At 46.8% G+C, this 19,839-nt stretch overlaps 5 protein-coding genes across 5 annotated transcripts; 4 read left to right on the forward strand and 1 right to left on the reverse strand.

Moving 5' to 3' along the window:
• On the forward strand, positions 1-1,484 carry EDB93DRAFT_1180957 (uncharacterized protein; the record flags this gene model as incomplete). The annotated part of the gene is made up of 3 exons (XM_041450650.1): positions 1-201; positions 268-868; positions 930-1,484. The coding sequence occupies exons 2-3, from the start codon at positions 405-407 to the stop codon at positions 1,480-1,482; spliced, it is 1,017 nt and encodes a 338-aa protein (XP_041301944.1). The 5' UTR covers positions 1-201; positions 268-404.
• Positions 1,485-3,564: 2,080 nt separating this feature from the next.
• On the forward strand, positions 3,565-4,167 carry EDB93DRAFT_1256017 (uncharacterized protein; the record flags this gene model as incomplete). Its single annotated transcript, XM_041453882.1, has 1 exon — positions 3,565-4,167. One exon carries the CDS (start codon positions 3,565-3,567, stop codon positions 4,165-4,167), a length of 603 nt encoding a protein of 200 aa, XP_041301945.1.
• Positions 4,168-4,795: 628 nt separating this feature from the next.
• On the forward strand, positions 4,796-5,266 carry EDB93DRAFT_1057271 (uncharacterized protein; the record flags this gene model as incomplete). The annotated part of the gene is made up of 1 exon (XM_041444770.1): positions 4,796-5,266. A coding segment is annotated over one exon (471 nt), but the record flags the coding sequence as incomplete, so codon positions are not given.
• An 8,648-nt stretch (positions 5,267-13,914) lies between these two features.
• EDB93DRAFT_1256022 (ferric reductase like transmembrane component-domain-containing protein) lies at positions 13,915-16,099 on the reverse strand (the record flags this gene model as incomplete). The annotated part of the gene is made up of 8 exons (XM_041453883.1): positions 13,915-13,930; positions 13,982-14,333; positions 14,385-14,448; positions 14,501-14,604; positions 14,653-15,064; positions 15,121-15,305; positions 15,365-15,434; positions 15,482-16,099. The coding sequence occupies 8 exons, from the start codon at positions 16,097-16,099 to the stop codon at positions 13,915-13,917; spliced, it is 1,821 nt and encodes a 606-aa protein (XP_041301947.1).
• Positions 16,100-17,593: 1,494 nt separating this feature from the next.
• Positions 17,594-19,651, forward strand: EDB93DRAFT_1095086 (amino acid/polyamine transporter I; the record flags this gene model as incomplete). The annotated part of the gene is made up of 11 exons (XM_041446661.1): positions 17,594-17,833; positions 17,888-17,946; positions 17,996-18,060; positions 18,109-18,169; positions 18,217-18,436; positions 18,498-18,532; positions 18,584-18,635; positions 18,694-19,152; positions 19,213-19,298; positions 19,356-19,422; positions 19,472-19,651. The coding sequence occupies 11 exons, from the start codon at positions 17,594-17,596 to the stop codon at positions 19,649-19,651; spliced, it is 1,524 nt and encodes a 507-aa protein (XP_041301948.1).
• Positions 19,652-19,839: the final 188 nt, after the last annotated feature.

Genomic DNA, 19,839 nt, shown 5'->3' on the forward strand with positions numbered 1-19,839 from the left:
CACGAACTCCAATCAAGTTTACCATTATGCAATTGACCTTTTGAATCACCTTGCAGGCTCACTCAGTATGAATGCATCAGCGAGCTAGGTTGTACTAAAAATGCTACAGAGCGTTCTGTAGCCCTCTGTAGTGAATTTCGTTTCCCTGTGTTTACCATGAACATGGGCTGGCCCAGAAGCGGACACGGTCCCGAACTTCCTGTACGTACCCGAGTTCGTGATATAGTAGCCTGCCACAAATTAGTTTTAACGTAAACTCACGTACAGCGCAGAAAACCAACGAGTCTTCCCGTTTTCGCTTTTGCATACTTGGATGTGGACTACGACGAAGAGCACACCAGTTTTATAATATCTCACCCAGTTAATTGCCACCATGCTCATTCGTCTTGTCCCCTCCGTATCACATGGCACTGTTCACTACAATGTCTCCTTTCCGATTCACTTTCCTAATTTACCTACCCCCCCCTGCGTGGTCAAACCAGTTGCACCATCTGACCTCAGTGTTGCATCTCGATTCTCCCCCGAGCATCCATGTGTTCGACCATTCAGTTGGTCTCGTCACTCGGATAATCAAAGTCATGTTTGATCTACCAACCAAGGAGGTTGTCGTAAGCTTCGTTAATGGGTGCATTGAAAAGCTGCCTATGAACTCCCAATGCATGCAGATGCTTCAGAGTGTTGTTGACGATGTTAAAGCATGCACTGAACAGGAGTCTCGACGAGACAGCTTCGAGTATGCCACCTCCGCTAGTATCTGCAGCAATCCTGCCAGTTTGCAGGATATCCCTAGCACACCCATAGCTCCCCTGAAGTCTCTGAAGTTGAGCAGGCATAAGAAGCAGTGCTCCCTGCTGTTTTCTTTGATCTTGTATGTGTTGTCATGTTCCTTACGCTTTCTCTAGGCTGACTTGTTCTTGTCTACTATTCAGCTCATTGGTGCCACATTCCTTGTCTCCGCCCCCAGCCCCTCCTCCATCACCCACCACACCCTGCCCATCTCTGCCTCCCCTCCCACCAATTCCCCCTATCACATCCCATGATACATCATTTTCTCCCATCCCGCAATCTCCAATCTCCTGTAACCCTGCTTTCCTATCATCAACAGACCTGCCAATTCTCTGTTGCCATGCATGTGCTATGCTTATCGATGCCTGGAGACGACATGTTGTTTCAGCCCTTTTGAATCAGAACCATTATGCAGGGTACATTGAATGGGTGCTCTGTGGTATGGCTACTAGAGCTTGTGCCCAGCTGAGAGAACTCGAGAAATCCTGGCAGCCTGGGCATGGTGCCATTCACAAACATGGTAGGGCACAAAGTGAGGGAAGAGTTGCTCTTGACTTTGGGGAGCGTAGCTCTGAGGAGATTCAAGGACAATGGCATGCACCTTCACCATTTCTTGATGAACTTGAGAGTGAAAACGATGACTGCGTTGTATATCCTCGTCACGAACAAGGTTTGATTGATTTCATTCTAGAATGACGTATTTCTGAAAAGTATTTAGCACACGAATTTGGCGCAATTCGTCATGTCTGTAACTCAAGTGCATATGATGAACTGGATGTGTACACTTTTGAGTTCAGCATGGAGAATGGCAGCCTCCTATGCGAGAGCTTTGGCTTTGGACCTGATGCTTTTGGTGATGTGTGGGATGATGATGACCATGTCGCTTTTGACAATTTTGGCGCCCTGCGCCCAGGAACAGAGTTCACCTTCGATGATGGACAGCTCAATTTCGATGAGGATTTTGGAATTACTCATGAGGGCTGCAACTATTATGCTGATATGACATTTGCTGCTATGCCATCGGATGCCACTGAGGAAGATGAGTCAGATGAAAGCCAGACATCTTTGCATACCCCCGAGGACGATGAAATGCTGCCTCTGCCTCTCCCAGCTATGTTACCAGGATTGTCTGAGAATGGTGCATGCTTTCAGCAATGCAGTCATTCTGACTCTGTTTTGACGACCATCTCAAAAACTATTTCTTCCTGTCCAAAAACTCGTCCTTTTCATTCAAGCCCCTCAACTATGCTGCATGTATGTGTCAAGCCTAGTACTACCGTGGCGCCATGGAACTACCGATCAGCAATGCACTCACAGAAGTTACCCTCACATTTCCCCTCATCACCATCACATCTGCCAAAGTGCATGTCCATTTCGAACGCAGAGGAACTTATTTCTGTTACAAGAACATCTAGACGCTTGGGCCCCTACTATCTTTTTCCTAATCCTCCTCGTATCAGCCCTCACATCATACCCTTACCCCGACCTTACCCTTGTCATCCTCGTCATCCTCGCATTCCCTTTCGCCCTCTACCTGTCGCTTCAGCAAAGCCAGTACATTTGGCCGGATCCTTTCGCTGACGAAGCATACCCATGCTCCGTTTCACCACCTGACTGATCCTGCGGACAGTCCCCTTGCCCTTACCGTCCGGACGGTAACCTATGACACGATGCATGACGCATCCCCTTTGCCCTGTTCCCTTTCTTGTTCTCTGACTCGGTGCGCAGTCGCACATGCGACCTATACTTAGATCTGCAGTTGCATGATCGTGCCCCTGCGCGTTTTACTTCTCATTCTGATCCTTGACTCACTTTCTTATCCAGCACGTTCTACCTAGATCGAACGTGCCTTCCTATTATGGTCTTACCCTTTACCGATTGCCTCTCCCGGTAGTACGAGTTATCATCCACTAATACGTTCCCTGTCCTCTATATAAACTCGCTACCATGTACTATATTCCTTAACTTGAATCTACTTGGTTCTTGACCTCCTACTCTCACCAGAGTGATCCTTCTGCCTCGCCAGCAGTCTATATTCTATCTTCTTATCTGCTCTTTGCGGATAAGCCTATAGTCTCGACCTTTACTCATCGACTTCGTCGACGAGCAAAGCCCCTGTTAACTAGTCGGACTTCTGTCCTTCTAATTAACGACGATCCTTACGATTAACCTTCGGGTGTCGTAAGCCTAGGCCGATATAGCTTATCGTCTCGCACCCGCGTGACATAAGCTACCCGATTTGGACATAGGCGTTAAATCGTACTTGCCGAAGACACGCCAAGTACGACCCCTAACCTTGGGCTAGCCCAAGGACGTCCACAGACCGTTGACGACACAAGCTCTGTTTGAGCATCGCCAACAGATACCATCCAAGTCATAACAATTTCTACTCGCATTGCCTTACTTTCTTGAATTTGAAGTGCTCTAACTTTTGTGCGTACTCATGCACATGAGGAGCATCGGGGCCTGTTATGGTCACAAAACTCTTTTGGGTGTGGATTGATGGACCCTGAGTCTGAGGGGCAACTCGAAATTAGGGCATGCAGGTGTACATGGAGTGTGGGCATCAAAGTCACTGTGGCTTTTGCGCCCACCTTATTTTCAGTTGCTGTCCAGGGTTCTAGCCCAGGTATGAGGGTATGGGATGGTTCCGTCCCATCTGCTGCACATTTTCCTTATTGACCTCCTGGACTCACACCACCTGTGACAAAGCTGAATGGACCGATTCTTCCAACTGGCCTTGTGTTGGGCAGACCTGTCAGGCGGTCACCATTAGCCATGTATGTGTGGGGCATGGATGATGTTTCTAAGAAAGACATTGGTCGTCACAGCAAATACAGGGATATCAATTTGAAACGTGGTGGAGAAACAGCAGCTTCAAAGTGTCCCCTGCGCATTTCGTTCCTCGAGAGTCCCACTAAGTTGCTTCCTGTTCATGAGGGAGGGGACGATGAGGGAGGGTCTCCCAAAAGGAGAACCTCCAAGATTGACTTCCCTCAAAGCCCTACATCGCTGAATTCACCTGAAGTTACATCAGCTATCACTCTGGATGGGAGACTCGGTGTCAGCCAGGGAGATGTCAATGCAACTGATGATCTGTTCTTCTGTTCTCCATTCCATGTGCACACACGGACTACAAGCATGTATCCTTGCTCTCAATCCTTGCAGGAACTCCCTATGTTTAGGCCACGGACGCCTCCCCCATCGTATCAAGCTGCCATTGGTAATGATAACACCGATGATGATGATGAGGCCGACAATGGATCACTCAATGCTTGTGCACTGTTACTCCAACCTCTTTCAATGTTGTGCCTGACATCGCCCACAAAAACCACACCTACACGACCTCCACTAGTAACAGCTCTGCCAATTACTCCATGAGTTCGTGCTGCATCCTTTATTGACGCCAGTGTGCCTTATACGATACGAATCACGCTTGGCGGAGTTGATAGTTGGAATACCAACACGGACTATGTATATATATATCTCATGCCTCATTCCCTCCTTCCCTCAGTCCGTTCTATCTGACTGAGGGTAAGCCGCTCTTCGTTATCACGCCATACATACATAACTTACTTGTCATTCCTAGACTAACACTGTCTAGGTATTTGCCAATATCAGTCCATTCTATCTGACTGAGGACTAACAAGCACTCCTAACTAAGACGCACGCACACGCACAGATGCATACACGCGCACAGACACATATATGCGCACGTCCTTCCCCTACCCCATTTTGGCACCTCATGTCTCTCTCCCCCCTTGTTCTCGAACCATCACCACTGGTAATGTTGAGAGCCAATAAGCCGCAACCCCATACTCAATCCAAGAGTTCCCTAACTGCAACACCTAATACTATGGCTATGCCTTCTTTGATTACCGCCATCACCCTTAGTCAGACAGATCTTGAGAAGATCGAGATTCTCGATCGCAGTCAGAACAATTGGGAGGTTTGGTCTGACAAACTACAGAACTACCTACTCCTCAAGCATGGCGGAGGGTACCTTCTAGGCATCATCTCCCGTCCAGATCCCGTCACTGATTTTTCAGGTGCGGCCACCTGGGACCTCAATAACCTCTGTGTTATCGCTGCGCTTCGTACTCGTTCCAGCTCTGAAGAGCAAGAGTTTCTCCGTCCTTTCACTAACACGTTCCTAGCATGGACTGCGCTCAAATCGCGCCATGAGAAAGTCAGACCAATTGCTCAAATCCTCCTTATCCAACAAGCCCTGGCAGTTCGTTATTGTCGTTCCGGATGGCTTTCCACCACCAGTACTCAGATTGGCGACCTCGTCAGGTGCATATATGCTATAGGGATACCAAAGGAAGACGATTTTCTCACCATTATGATGTTGAACGCGATGACCAACAATTTGCCTCACGTCCGGAACCACATCACGGACTCACTTTCCACCAGTACTTCCACCTCTGTCTATGGACCTTCCAATATTCTCTCCCGTCTCGATGTCGAGCAGCAGCTCCTCGACACGGAGAAGATGAAGGGATCTGTGGACTTGGCTATGGCCACTTCCACCACCAAGGGCTCCAACGGCCGCAATGCGCATCTGGGGAAGATCTGTTCGGAATGCCACGTTGCCGGTCACTCCTCGTGCTGCACTACTTGCAGTAGCTGGGGTCATCTCGCCAAAGATTGCTTCAGCAAAGGTGGGGCCATGGAAGGCAAACACGATGAAGTGCTAGCGCGAAAATGTGCTGCCCGTGACACTGCGGCTGCCAAGGGAGGTTCTTTTACCACTAAGCCTGTTCCCAAGGCTGCAGCCACTGGTAAGCCTGGCGGTCTGCGCTACAACCAAGGGGGATGCGGTGTCTTAATAACCGAGGGTCTTATATAAAGTCATGTAAATGTAATGACACCACAATTACACTTTGGATAAGACTGCTTGCCAGTCCTCGATTAACACGGTCTACAACTTTTCCTATTTCATGGTAGATAACGTGTGAGTTCTTGGGAGGCTCGCTAAACTAATCTTTTTATAAAGATCAACCTAGCCGGAGCTTTACTTTTCTTTATTGAAACTCAAATCTCTTGTCTAGGAACAAGCTTCTAGACACGTAATTCAGTTTCTGGGACGTATTTGCCTAGGAAATCTCCTTCTAGGCTCTGGACTTGGATACTGGAACTAGTGAGACGTGGTCTCAAATATACAAAATATGACCAAGATCGCTTGGTCTATGGACACCTGACTGTGAGACAATGGTCTCAAATATACGATATATGTTCAAGATCGCTTGAACAAAGGGGACTATAACTTGACCAAGATCGCTTGGTCTATGGGACAACTAGTGAGACGTGGTCTCAACAATATGATAGATGACTAAGATCGCTTAGTCAAAGGGCACAGAGCAATGAGACAAAGGGGTCTCAAAGACAATATATGTGACCAAGAACACTTGGTCTATAGCACTAAATAAGTTTCTAAGGTAAGAAACTTATGATCTCAAGGAAATTCTTTTCCCTGCACTTGTCTCACTTCAAAGGGACTAACTTTGCAAGTGAAATATCTGATAGGCAGATTGCTACAAATGGGAGATCATATTTTTTTTTGGGGAGAATGGGCTCTCCTTATATACATTTTGTGTGGGAAAGTAACCTAGGTTCACAAACAATAAAAAATAAGGAGGACCAATCAAAATATTGGGTCAAACCCAATAAAAGAATAAAATACAAGTGAAAGATGGAGCTATGACATCATTGTGGAGCAGAACATTCTGGAATGTGGAGTAATGACATCATAATGACATCAAGAGTGACATCATTGTGGAGCAAAAAATTCCAGAACCTTCCATGAGTGAGTCAGAGTGAGTCATTGTGGAGCAGAATATTCTAGAAGGAAATGACATCATGGATGATGTCATTGTGGAGTAGAATAATCTAGAGCTTGATGACATAATATCTTTCAACAGAATACCTGCAGGAGTATCTGTGGAGTCTTATGACATCATAATGACATCATACCCTATGGGTACAATTTTATGAAGTGTCAGGTGAGTCAAAGCATCCTAATGAAAAAGTAAAGTAAAGAAACACTAGAGAAAAGTAGGTAGCAAAAATAAGACAGTTGGCAGGAATTGAAACATGGTCTTTTTGGATAGGTTTTTTATAGGCTTTGTACTTTTCTCTATGGTTTTCTCTAGCCAAAGTGAATAAGTCAAAGGCAAGGCTATACCTTAACCTTCATTTCCCTTCTCACATCAACTAGGTCTAAATGTGATTCCCATCTCACATTAGACTTTTTCCATCAAAACATATTCAGATCATGAAACTTGGGGAAAACTGGAAATATGGACCATGGTTTGAAACCAAGGTATGGGTTGACTAGTCTGAGGACTAAGCTAACAGACTTTATCTTTTGAGGGTCACCTAGTATTCATGTCCATGCATGATTCCCACATCATGCAGGACAGCGCGTACCTGCTTGACGGGGAGACTGGTGAAGCCATCTACATGGCCATGTCCTCTGCTGCACCATCCTCCGCACCTTCTACTTCACAGGAATTTGCGGGCCTTGTGTTTGATCCCACCCCATCCGCGTATATTAATGAGCTCTCCAGCTCTGATGATGAGGAGTACAATGCACTATTCGCTACCATTGGTGACTTTCAAACCAGCGTGGATTGGCGCATCAACTCGCAGAGTGTCGACTTCGCCAGCATCACTTATAAGGCTCCCAACCAGCGTCTACACACCATTGTTGACCCATCCATTGTTCCTTTCTTCCTCGACAGTGGTGCCTCTGTGCATATCAGTAATGTTGAGTCCAATTTCTACTCCCTATGACCTGTACCTCCCAGATCAGTCAGTGGAGTTGGTGGCTCCTCCATCCAAGCTGTCGGTATCGGCTCTATCTGCCTCATCATCGCGAAGGGAATTCATCTCACACTCGACCATGTCCTTTTCATCCCTGCTGCGACTGTACGTCTTGTCTCCATGTCTGCCATTTGTGCTGCCCACAGGTGCATTGCATCATTTGATGCTTCATCCTGCTGGATTCAGGCCCGCAGTGGCACTCGCATGCTTACGGGCAATCTTACTTCGCACCATCTGTATGCGCTGTCCGGCGGTCAGTTGTCTGCAGACCATGCCTACCTCGCTCAACGCCAGCCTACCTTGCAATCCTGGCACCGTCGCCTAGGTCATGCGCACTACCGTGCAGTATATGACCTCGCGCGTTCAGGCAATGCAACCAGTATGCCCATTGATCTTTCTGCCCAGCCACCCATTTGTGACGCATGTGTTCTTGGCAAACAGACCAAGTCTAATGTTCCAAAAGTTTGAGTGGGGGATCGCGCTAGCAGAAAGCTTGGTATTGTGCATGTTGACTTGATGGATCACCCAGATACAATGTCCGCTGCAGGGAATAGGTACATTATGGACATTATTGATGACTTTTCCTCCTACTCCTGGGCCATTCCCCTTGCTGCTAAGAGTGACACATTTCCTGCTCTCCTTGCCTGGGAGTGCGCTCGCAAACTTGAAACTGGTCTTAAGGTTGGGCTTTATCGATCCGATAACGGCAAGCTCAAATCTGCGTCTATGCATGACTGGCTCCTTACCCGCTGTCCTGCATGATGTGGGAATCATGCATGGACATGAATACTAGGTGACCCTCAAAAGATAAAGTCTGTTAGCTTAGTCCTCAGACTAGTCAACCCATACCTTGGTTTCAAACCATGGTCCATATTTCCAGTTTTCCCCAAGTTTCATGATCTGAATATGTTTTGATGGAAAAAGTCTAATGTGAGATGGGAATCACATTTAGACCTAGTTGATGTGAGAAGGGAAATGAAGGTTAAGGTATAGCCTTGCCTTTGACTTATTCACTTTGGCTAGAGAAAACCATAGAGAAAAGTACAAAGCCTATAAAAAACCTATCCAAAAAGACCATGTTTCAATTCCTGCCAACTGTCTTATTTTTGCTACCTACTTTTCTCTAGTGTTTCTTTACTTTACTTTTTCATTAGGATGCTTTGACTCACCTGACACTTCATAAAATTGTACCCATAGGGTATGATGTCATTATGATGTCATAAGACTCCACAGATACTCCTGCAGGTATTCTGTTGAAAGATATTATGTCATCAAGCTCTAGATTATTCTACTCCACAATGACATCATCCATGATGTCATTTCCTTCTAGAATATTCTGCTCCACAATGACTCACTCTGACTCACTCATGGAAGGTTCTGGAATTTTTTGCTCCACAATGATGTCACTCTTGATGTCATTATGATGTCATTACTCCACATTCCAGAATGTTCTGCTCCACAATGATGTCATAGCTCCATCTTTCACTTGTATTTTATTCTTTTATTGGGTTTGACCCAATATTTTGATTGGTCCTCCTTATTTTTTATTGTTTGTGAACCTAGGTTACTTTCCCACACAAAATGTATATAAGGAGAGCCCATTCTCCCCAAAAAAAAATATGATCTCCCATTTGTAGCAATCTGCCTATCAGATATTTCACTTGCAAAGTTAGTCCCTTTGAAGTGAGACAAGTGCAGGGAAAAGAATTTCCTTGAGATCATAAGTTTCTTACCTTAGAAACTTATTTAGTGCTATAGACCAAGTGTTCTTGGTCACATATATTGTCTTTGAGACCCCTTTGTCTCATTGCTCTGTGCCCTTTGACTAAGCGATCTTAGTCATCTATCATATTGTTGAGACCACGTCTCACTAGTTGTCCCATAGACCAAGCGATCTTGGTCAAGTTATAGTCCCCTTTGTTCAAGCGATCTTGAACATATATCGTATATTTGAGACCATTGTCTCACAGTCAGGTGTCCATAGACCAAGCGATCTTGGTCATATTTTGTATATTTGAGACCACGTCTCACTAGTTCCAGTATCCAAGTCCAGAGCCTAGAAGGAGATTTCCTAGGCAAATACGTCCCAGAAACTGAATTACGTGTCTAGAAGCTTGTTCCTAGACAAGAGATTTGAGTTTCAATAAAGAAAAGTAAAGCTCCGGCTAGGTTGATCTTTATAAAAAGATTAGTTTAGCGAGCCTCCCAAGAACTCACACGTTATCTACCACGAAATAGGAAAAGTTGTAGACCGTGTTAATCGAGGACTGGCAAGCAGTCTTATCCAAAGTGTAATTGTGGTGTCATTACATTTACATGACTTTATATAAGACCCTCGGTTATTAAGACACTGCGGCATGCAACATCAATTTACCGCGCCATACATGTCTGCCCAGAATGGCCATGTTGAACGCCTACATCGTACTTTTATGGGCAAGGCCTGTGCTATGCGTTCTGCGTGTGATTTGCCCCCCAATCACTGGGACGAGTTTGTTCTCACTGCTTGTTACTTGTCTAATTGTACACCTGTAGCCTCACAGTCAGGACACACCCCGTTTGAACGCTGGTTTGCTCGTAAGCCGGACCTTTCGCATCTCTGAGAAATTGGCTGTCGCGCCTTCGTCCTCATTCAAAATCGACACAATCCTAAAAATTTTGATCATTCAGTTGAATGTGTCCTTATCGGCTACTCCCTCGACTCCAAAGCTTATCGCTGCTATCACCAGGCAACCCATAAAGTGTTTGTTTCTTACCATGTTTCCTTCATCGAATCTCACCAAGCTAGTGACATTCCCTTGCATCCGGGGGTTACTCTGGGCACACTTGTTGACACTAACGTTGTTCCACCCACCGGCAGTGTCCCAGTTGATGCGCCTGGCCCATCCACTGCTAGTAACCCGACACTTAGTGAGAGCTCTCCCGTGCCTGGTGCAGTTTTGTCCCAACGGACAACTGTTACTGACACAACTGACACTGGTGACCCCCCTCCCATCTTACCTCGTCGGTCTTCCTGGGTACCTGCTCCATCCGAGCATCTACAGGCTGCCAATGACCTACCATATACCTCCGCAACTCAGCGTGCGATCCTTGCCTCCATGGCTGTAGCTGATCGTCTGCATGCACTCAAGCCAATGCCCTCTTGCCTGCCCGATGAAGATGTCCTAGCCGCAATGGTGTCAGAGGGAGAACTCGCCCACCTTGCTGAACTTTTTTCAGCCATGCCAGATCATCTCGACAACGAGCACCCCAATGATCCATCGACCTATTCCGAAGCCATGGCATCTGCCGATGCTGCTGCCTGGACTTCAGCCCTGCAGGAGGAGTTCTCCTCACTTCGCAAACTTGGTGTGTACAAGCTCATGCCCCGGCTCTCCATGCCTCATGGACGAAAGATTATGAAGGGACACCCAGTCTTTAAACTAAAACGTGATCAACATGGTGCGCCTGCCCGCTTTAAAGCTAGATATGTCTGTCGTGGGTATTCTGCCGTTTGGGGTCAAGACTATATGAAAGCATCTGCTCCCACCGCCCGGCTAGAATCTTTCCGAGTCCTCGCACACTTGGGCGCCGCACTTGATTGGGAAATCGATCAACTCAATATTAAAATGGCTTTCCTCTATGGTCTCCTTGATCCAGACGAAGTATGCTATATGGAACAACCTGAAGGTTTCATAGAGCCCGGTTTTGAAGACCACGTCTGGGAACTTCAATGGGGCCTTTATGGTATGAAGCAGGGCGGACTGGTATGGAATCACACTATGAATCAGGCAATGCTCTCCTGGGGATTCACCCAACTTAAGTGCGAACACTGCATCTATTACCATCGCACCGATGCTGGCATCCTACCCGTTGCAATTCATGTTGACGATTTTTTCACTATCGGGAGTTCCAAGGCAGTGATCTCTGGCTTTAAGGAACAGCTCCATACTAAGTGGACTGTCTCTGATCTTGGCGCTGCCCAATTCTGTCTGGGAATCACTATTGAACGTGACCGCGCTGCTCGCACAGTCAGTCTCTCTCAGGGTGCCCTTATCAATCGAATTGTCAAACAATTTGGTCTGAAAGATGCCGTACCTGTCTCTACACCCATGGAACCTGGTCTCCAATTGTCGCGCAAATATCACGCACCTTCCTCTGATGCAGAACGTGAGCTAATGGCCCACACCCCTTATTGCTCCCTCGTTGGCTCATTAATGTACTTGGTGATCGGCACTCGTCCGGATATCGCATACGCAGTTCAGCAACTATGCAAATTTTGGACTGCTATGGTCGTGTCCATTGGGAAGCTGTGAAGCATGTTGTACACTATTTGAAAGGTTCACGGGATACTGCGCTTGTTCTTGGAGGGGAGCACACTGCACGCTTACTTGGCTACACTGACAGTGATCTGGCGAATTGTGTTGATACACGCCGATCAGTCAGCGGTTACTGCTGCACCCTAGGCAGTGGTATGATCACCTGGAGTGCATGTCAGCAGAAGACTGTTTCTCTCTCCACCTGCGAAGCTGAATATGTCGCCACCTCCGAAGCAGCATCCAAACTCAAGTGGTTGCGTACCCTGCTCAAAGAACTCAATTTCCCACAGCTTTCTGCTACTCACTTACTTTGCGACAATAATGGCAGTATCATTCTAACCGAAGACTCATCATTCCATGCGCGCGTCAAACAAATCGATATCAAGCATCACTCCATTCAACAGCACATTGAACAAGGTCGTCTCAAACTGCACTATGTGAAATCAAAGGAAAACACCACCGACATATTTACCAAACCCTTACCACGAAAAGATTTCAAGCACCTTAGATCATGCCTTGGCCTCCAATAATGCAATCGAGGAGGAGTATTGATGCCAGTATGCCTTATACGATACAAATCACGCTTGGCGGAGTTGATAGTTGGAATACCAACACGGACTATGTATATATATATCTCATGCCTCATTCCCTCCTTCCCTCAGTCCATTCTATCTGACTGAGGGTAAGCCGCTCTTCGTTATCACACCATACATACATAACTTACTTGTCATTCCTAGACTAACACTGTCTAGGTATTTGCCAATATCAGTCCGTTCTATCTGACTGGGGACTAACGCTGTCTAGTATCAACATCCTTGCCCATGTGTCTACCACCCCGCCCGCATAGTCCATCTCTCTCTTTGAGGTCAAATGATGAGGATTGCCAGGATCTGTCACAGGCTTACGCTGCACTGCCACCACCAGCCACCCCCATTATTGTGGCGCCAACCATTGTAGTACCCGAGTCTTACCTCACTTATGCGCACCTTCATGCTCCAGTGCCTGCTTGTGGGAAAGCTAGCGTGATGAAAGGCATATGTGAGAAGGGCAAGGGAATAGCAACCCAAGAGTTGGTCTTTGAGTGAAATGGGGAGGAATATACTTTGGGTCTGGAAGTGGTGCTGGGTAGGGCAGAGGAAGGACGCTCAGTATGGTGAACACACAGATGTAGTTAAACAAACTTGGGAACTGACTACTAACTGCTCTAATCCTTATTCATGTCTATCGTGCTTTCTTTCACATCAGCTTTCGCGTTTTCATTCTTCATGTAAGTGCGCTTTATCTTCCTCTGCTGTACCTGCAAGCTCATCCATTTCTTCATATAGGATCTTACCTGATGCACCTCCGGCTCCTGCCTAATAGTCAGCATTATAATGCTTTTACCTAGACCATCAGATACATTGATCAAATTAACCAGTCATGTGTCACGTAAGCCTCAGTAGGCCTGGTGCTTTCATTACTCAATGAATCGCGTTACGGTACGGTCATCAAATTCATTCATTTAGGTCTTAAGTTGCGACCCGCCTTCCTGCGTCGATGTGCAACATAACATATACGTTTCTGCTAACATCAATCGCGTTTATTAAATGCCGCTCCGCACGAGCACAACGATCATGTTATGTTGCTACCGTCCAGACGTAAAGAAACACGACCAAAGTTACAATCCAAGCATCGAAGTGAACTGATTTGGCACGGAACACAACTGAGTATAATAGAGTTGCCATCAGTGCTCCGCAGCACCGGATGCAATTAATTCTCCGGTTTGTGACTAGTGATCGGTCATCCCACCCCAAACCAAAGATCTCAATCAACTATGTAAGTACGTGATCCGTCTCGCTCAAATTAGATAAAAAGAAATAAATTCACTTGCTTGCAAGTATCGGCGGAGTGTGGTGTTGCTCGATATGAATTTGTCTCGCTGAGATACACTGCGCTGGGCAGTCGGTGATTAAATATGTTATACCCCCAATATTCTTCCAGTAACGCCGCAGAAGAGCCGCAGAGCCTACCACCCAAACACCCTGTTCGAAAATTATGAGACAATAACGCACTGAGATTAAGCGAACGCTTACTCCTCATGCATTTCAATTCCGCCGACGGCCCAGCGTCTTCCAGCATCTACTTGAGAAATTACGTGCGCGACATCATCACCCAAACCTGTTGGGCCGCACACGCCAACCACGACACCTGTGATATCCATACTGGCCTTGACATTAGATCCGTAAGATACCGCACGCGATATCACTGCGTCAAGGACTTTGGCTATCTTTGGACGTCCTGCGGTGAGCGTAAGCCCTGGTGGGAGGAAATCCTTCCCGGGGGGTTTCTCGCATGCGCGTGTGTAGTGGACAGATATTTTGAGTGGCGTGTAGATGCTTTGTTGGATAAGCGCCGCTAGTTGAGGGACAAATGGAGTAAGGGAGGCTAGTGGGTATGAGAAACGAATCGTTCAGTTGATACGATAACGATACAGACCAGAATCTTGAACACTCCAAATGACTTCTATAACTTTTACTCGACTCGCACCTTCCGAGTCTCTCTAGCAGCAGGGGTCGGAAAACAGGAAGTTAAAAATGCTCAATCTGGCTTACTTGTATGATGTCCTGTACAGCTGAGAGGGCAAAGGTAATCCCACTTCCGCCAACCATAAATATCGCGGCGGAGTAGCTCGCAAACACGCAATGACCTGGCCCGCCTGCACGACTAATGAATAACCATTAATAAAACGCCTGTCTTCACTTACCATATGGTCCTTCGATCATAACTTGCACCGTCCTCCCATACGTGCCTTCGTCTGATCCATACCCCGCAGCTTTTGCCATATCATACAATCTCCCCGTCCACCCACCAGTCTTCTTACACAACAACACCATGCCTTCAGGTGTCTTCGCAGCGGTAGCAATGGTAAATGGGTGACTCTCTGCCCAGCCGAACCATCCCATGGCGGAGGAGAGCACGCGGAGGCGTACGTGTTGTCCTGCCCTCCAACCAGCATTGAGCTGGGGAACCTCGATACGTGTGAACATGAGATCTGGAATAGGACGTATGCGTGCATTGAATATGCGTGTTTTCATAAGTCGAATGAGGTAGTCGAGGCCGATAATACCGCCAGCGGCAATGACATATGGCCAGACACCAGATTGATGAGCGTGAAGCTGTATATGTCATTGTGAGAAGCTGGCAACATGGCATGAAGACAATTTGGGCTCACACTTGGAAGAAAGAGAATGAAGAATATGACATGCGAGTAGTAGAACAGATTGTATGCCCGTCGTCTGAAGAATGGAATTGAAAATAGGTATAGTAGATCTACAGCGATGAGCGCAACAACGCCCCATAAACGTGCTGGCACGCGAATGTTTTCAGTAAATGTGTGGTTTGTCGTCCAATGATAAACTAGAATAAGAACGACCAGAGACATCAGCACTGAGCAATTACGCCCTTCTCAAACTCACTGTAACCAAGCGAATGCAAGTTGGAAGCGATCACAAGGAGCGTTCCCGCGAACCTATGAATGTAATTGAGCTGTAGAGAGTTCGTAAGAGTTAACTCAAAGGATTGCAATCACCGACCTTCTCATACCCGAGACCAAGAAACATACCCAATATATTATTTTTTGTTGCCAACAGAAAGACGACAGGAATCTGTGACATCGCTACGAATCCAGTCCGCAACGGCTCCGCAAATGGGTTTGACTCTAGGAATCCAGCGTAGACTAGAACCGCAAAATAGATCACCAGGACCAGTGCTTGACCCAGAGAGAAGCCCGCGTCCAGTCTGTACCTCAAGATATTAGCGAAAGTTGGGGAGCGCGAGGACCATGCGCGAACATGCGGTGGGAGTGACCAGCCTTCTTCCTTTGCTGCTGGGTGTCGAATGAGATGTGCTTCGGAATGTAAAGTGTGAGATTCTTCCGACGTAAGGTTGTCGGCTGCCGCGGAGGGGCCAGCTGAGGGAGGTTGTACGGAACGCATGTGGGGCTTTGGCACTCGGCGCTCGAGAGGGATGGCACGGAGGATATGTCCATGGCGCCATTCTGCAGCGCGGGAGAAGCGTGCAATAGCACGAGGGAGCGCTAACAGGGCGAACACCCCCGCAAGTGCAAGAAGGAAGATATCGATGTGGAATACCAGTTGGAAGGCGTTCATGGAGGGAGAGGTGCTTGATGCTGATTGTGTTGTGGCTTCCATGCTTGGAATGGTTCAACCTGTTGGACCGGTTGGAAGGTGGATCTAGCAAAATGAGGGTATTAGAATAGAATAGATGCGGGACCACGCCGCGTCGTTCGACAGTGTGAGTGGGAGGGAATGTTGGATGACGAGAGGCGACAAGAGGATGTTTATAAAGGTGACTTGCATGTGCAGGTGTCCAGGAATATCAATGGATGAGCATGGTAGCTGCGCAGGTGATGCACAGAAGAGGATTTATCCTGATATACTACATGTCCAATCGATTGGAATGTAAGGATCATGGAACGCGTGTTTGCACCATGTCAATCAGTCACAGTGCCATTATTAGCACACGCTGCGGCGGAGATGAGCACTTTGCCTATTTTCAATCAGTTAACCTGCCGAGGAAATGAGTTCAACGTGCGCTGTTACTCTCACCTAATCGGATCCTGAAAAGGCCCATGTGACCACTGACCAGTCGTGGGTCTCCAGCCTGACTCGAACAAGGCTAACAGCTCCGTATCAATGGAGAAGGTGAACTTGGCATGTCGAATTATGTTGATCCAAGACTCGGAGGTCATCGATCATCAGCAAGCGTGCCCGTTCAATTGCCTCATTAGACTCCAGCCACCGGCAGCTTGAACCAACTTGAATGGCTACCCAAGTTGGCACCTCACATCATGGACCTCAAACGTTGTATTGTATCTTGCTTAAGAGTCATTGATGATTCACTTGTACGAAGGTTCAAATGCAGTGCGAGCCCGGCCATACTCATGACTTTTCAAAATCTGTGAAGCGATCAACCGACATCGACGAAGCCATCGATCCTTCTCACCTCTCTCAGGCCAGGAACTCGGACAAGTGTGAGCTTCATTTTCATCGACTGCAGACGAGGGATTATACTGCCTGCTGGCAGCAATGATGGCCGACGATATGTGCACAAGCGGCACACATTAGGGAATTGTAAATCACAGGTCCCTCGTCTATAACATTTCCTGCCGCAACTGACTCAACCGCACAGATAGAGACATTGTCATAGCCAGCGCTTCTGGTGTTGAACTAATATTGTTTCCTTCGGGGTTTTGCCGTCAATTTCAAGGCTCAAGCACATCCGTTTATTTAATACATTATGGCGGCCATATTTCCTGGCGTCTACTGTCCAAAAGCAAACGCTAGTTACTACATAGCAACAGCGAGCAAGCTGCTTGTCTTATCAGATCCACTTTCTCTCAGTGAGCCTGACCTGTTCAAGTTACCCGTTGATGTATTCTAATATTGACTGTTAATGTAGACACCTCCGGTGACCATAGTCAAGTCACAATGTGCTTACTCCACTACAGGAGAGAGTTCAATGCCAAGGCAGAGGTACACGATGCTGCCTATCCCACCAACGCCTTCCGGACCTGAGTATAGACCTGAATCTGGAACTGAGCTCTCACCTTATCTCTGCTTTATCTCATTCCATATAACGTTGATTATTTCTAATCATAATTATTAGCGTGTCTCACATCCACTATGGGCGAGCCAGAAAGTCCCTCCAGTGAGGTAAAGGTCAAGGAAGAAGCATACAATGTTACCATATCCGACCAACGCCTTCTAGACCTGGGGTACAGACCTGAATTCCGCCGCGAGATGTCTCTCTTCGGAGTGCTTGGGATATCGTTCTGTTCCATCGGCATTTTAAATGGAATGAGTAGCGCCCTTCAGACAGGGTTGTTCTCTGGAGGCCCGCTGGGTCTGTTTTGGGGATGGAATGTGAGTTTGACGCTTAAACCCCATGAATATGACAATAACTCCTGTTCTATCCAGATTTGCAGTTTTTTTATGCTGCTGATCGCGTTCAGCTTTGCAGAGATTTGCAGTGCATAGTAAGCATTTCATGTTCTGTCAGAGCCTACGTCTTAGGTTGTTGTATAGCCCAACAATGGGAGGACTCTACTTCTGGGTTTGCAAGATGAAACCAGACGTACCCATCCTTGGCTGTAAGTCTTGATGTCCATCCTCCGAGTAGCGCCTAAATGAATTATTAGTCTTTACTGGCTGGCTTTATTCCATGGCCATGGTATTTACTGGTGTTTCTGCTAATTTGAGGTGAGTTATCTGCATCATCGAATCAGCACCTGTGATTTGTCATCTAGTACCGCTCTATACCTTTCGTCCATGGCAGAAGTTGGGCAAGGAAGAAGTTTAACGAGATTAGAAATCGCTGCGATCGCATGGGCCGTAAACGTATTCTCTGGCATCGTCAATACTATTGGAACGAAGGCTATAGGACATATGAGCACATTATTTGTTTGGTGGACGCTCGGAGGCACAGTTTGTTTGGTCACCACACTGCTTGTGAAAGCACCCGTAATGGTAAAGTTCCATCAAACCGCAAGTCCGATTCCTTCATGCGGAATCTGATGATGTCTGACAGAACTCTGCCGACTTTGTGTTTACGAATGTTCAAAAGTAAGCTTCGCCCATTTTTATGATTGAAAGAGTCATTGACTAGTCGACTAGCTTCACCGGCTGGCAATCCCAAGGATTTGTCGTGCTTCTTGGGTTTCTTCAAGTGAGGATCGGCACTGCACATGTTGTACTGTATGACTCACGGCGCAACCTTACCATAGGCTGTATACACGCTCGAGGGGTGCGAGACAGCAGCTCAAGTAGCGGAAGAAGCTGTACGGGCGGAGATTCTGGCTCCACTCGCTGTCGTTGGCAGCATCGCAGGTTCTTGGTTGATAGGCCTCGCGTACTTGCTTGCACTTCTTTTCGCAGTTCAGGATATCTCTTCCGTTCAGGGCACCACGTTTGCCATTCCGATCGCTCAACTCTTCTACGATGCAGTCGGGCCCCGATTGTCACAAATGTGTCTGGTTGTGATAATGGTTTCTCAAGTGATGGCTGCAATTACAACATTTACTGCCAGTTCGAGACTGTTCTATGCGCTCGCTAGAGATAATGCATTCCCATTGAAGAAACAATTTATGTCCTTGAACCGATTCCAAGCACCATACTGGGGCGTATGGTGTAGCGTCTTGATAGGATGCATCATATCATGCGCTTACATTGGGTCTGCGATTGCAGTCAGTCTATCCGACTCATTACAGTGTTTATTTGTTCTGATAACATTTGCGCCTTCACAGTTCAACGCTATCTTATCCTCAGCAGCCATATCGGTGATGTTGAGCTACTTGCAGCCCATCATTATTCGCGTGTTCTGGCCTGACTCGTTCGTCATTTACAATGATGTATTTGAGCCACACTTAACTTGTTTTCTTGAATTTAGCATCGAAAACTTTGGACCTTTCCGCCTCGGAAAATGGTCATGGCCAGTAAACTTTGCTAGTTTTCTGGTACGCAACTCTATCATCCATCATACATTCATATTCATTATCCGTACAGTTCACTATTTTCGTTTGTGTCTTATTCATCCTACCTACGGCATACCCGGTGGACGTCTTCAACATGAACTACGCGATTGTTGCTGTGGGCGGTCTTCTTGTCGTGATCACAATCAACTGGATTTGGTGGGGAAGGCATAGATTTAAAGGCCTTGTCACAACGGTCACGTTTAAACACTGACATAGAGTCAAATGACTACAGGCACATGATAAGAACGCAAATGCTTGTACACTGGTCAGTTGTATGATTACTATGAATTGCATATATTTCACAAATCGCATTGCACGAGAAATTATATTTATGTGCGAGAAGAGGACGTGCAAAAGAAATACGCTTCATACTTTCATTTGGAATCTTGAATGCGACGA

This window comes from Suillus bovinus (genome assembly GCF_016758785.1).
Source record: "Suillus bovinus strain UH-Sbo-P2 chromosome Unknown EDB93scaffold_109, whole genome shotgun sequence".
NCBI lineage: Eukaryota > Fungi > Basidiomycota > Agaricomycetes > Boletales > Suillaceae > Suillus > Suillus bovinus.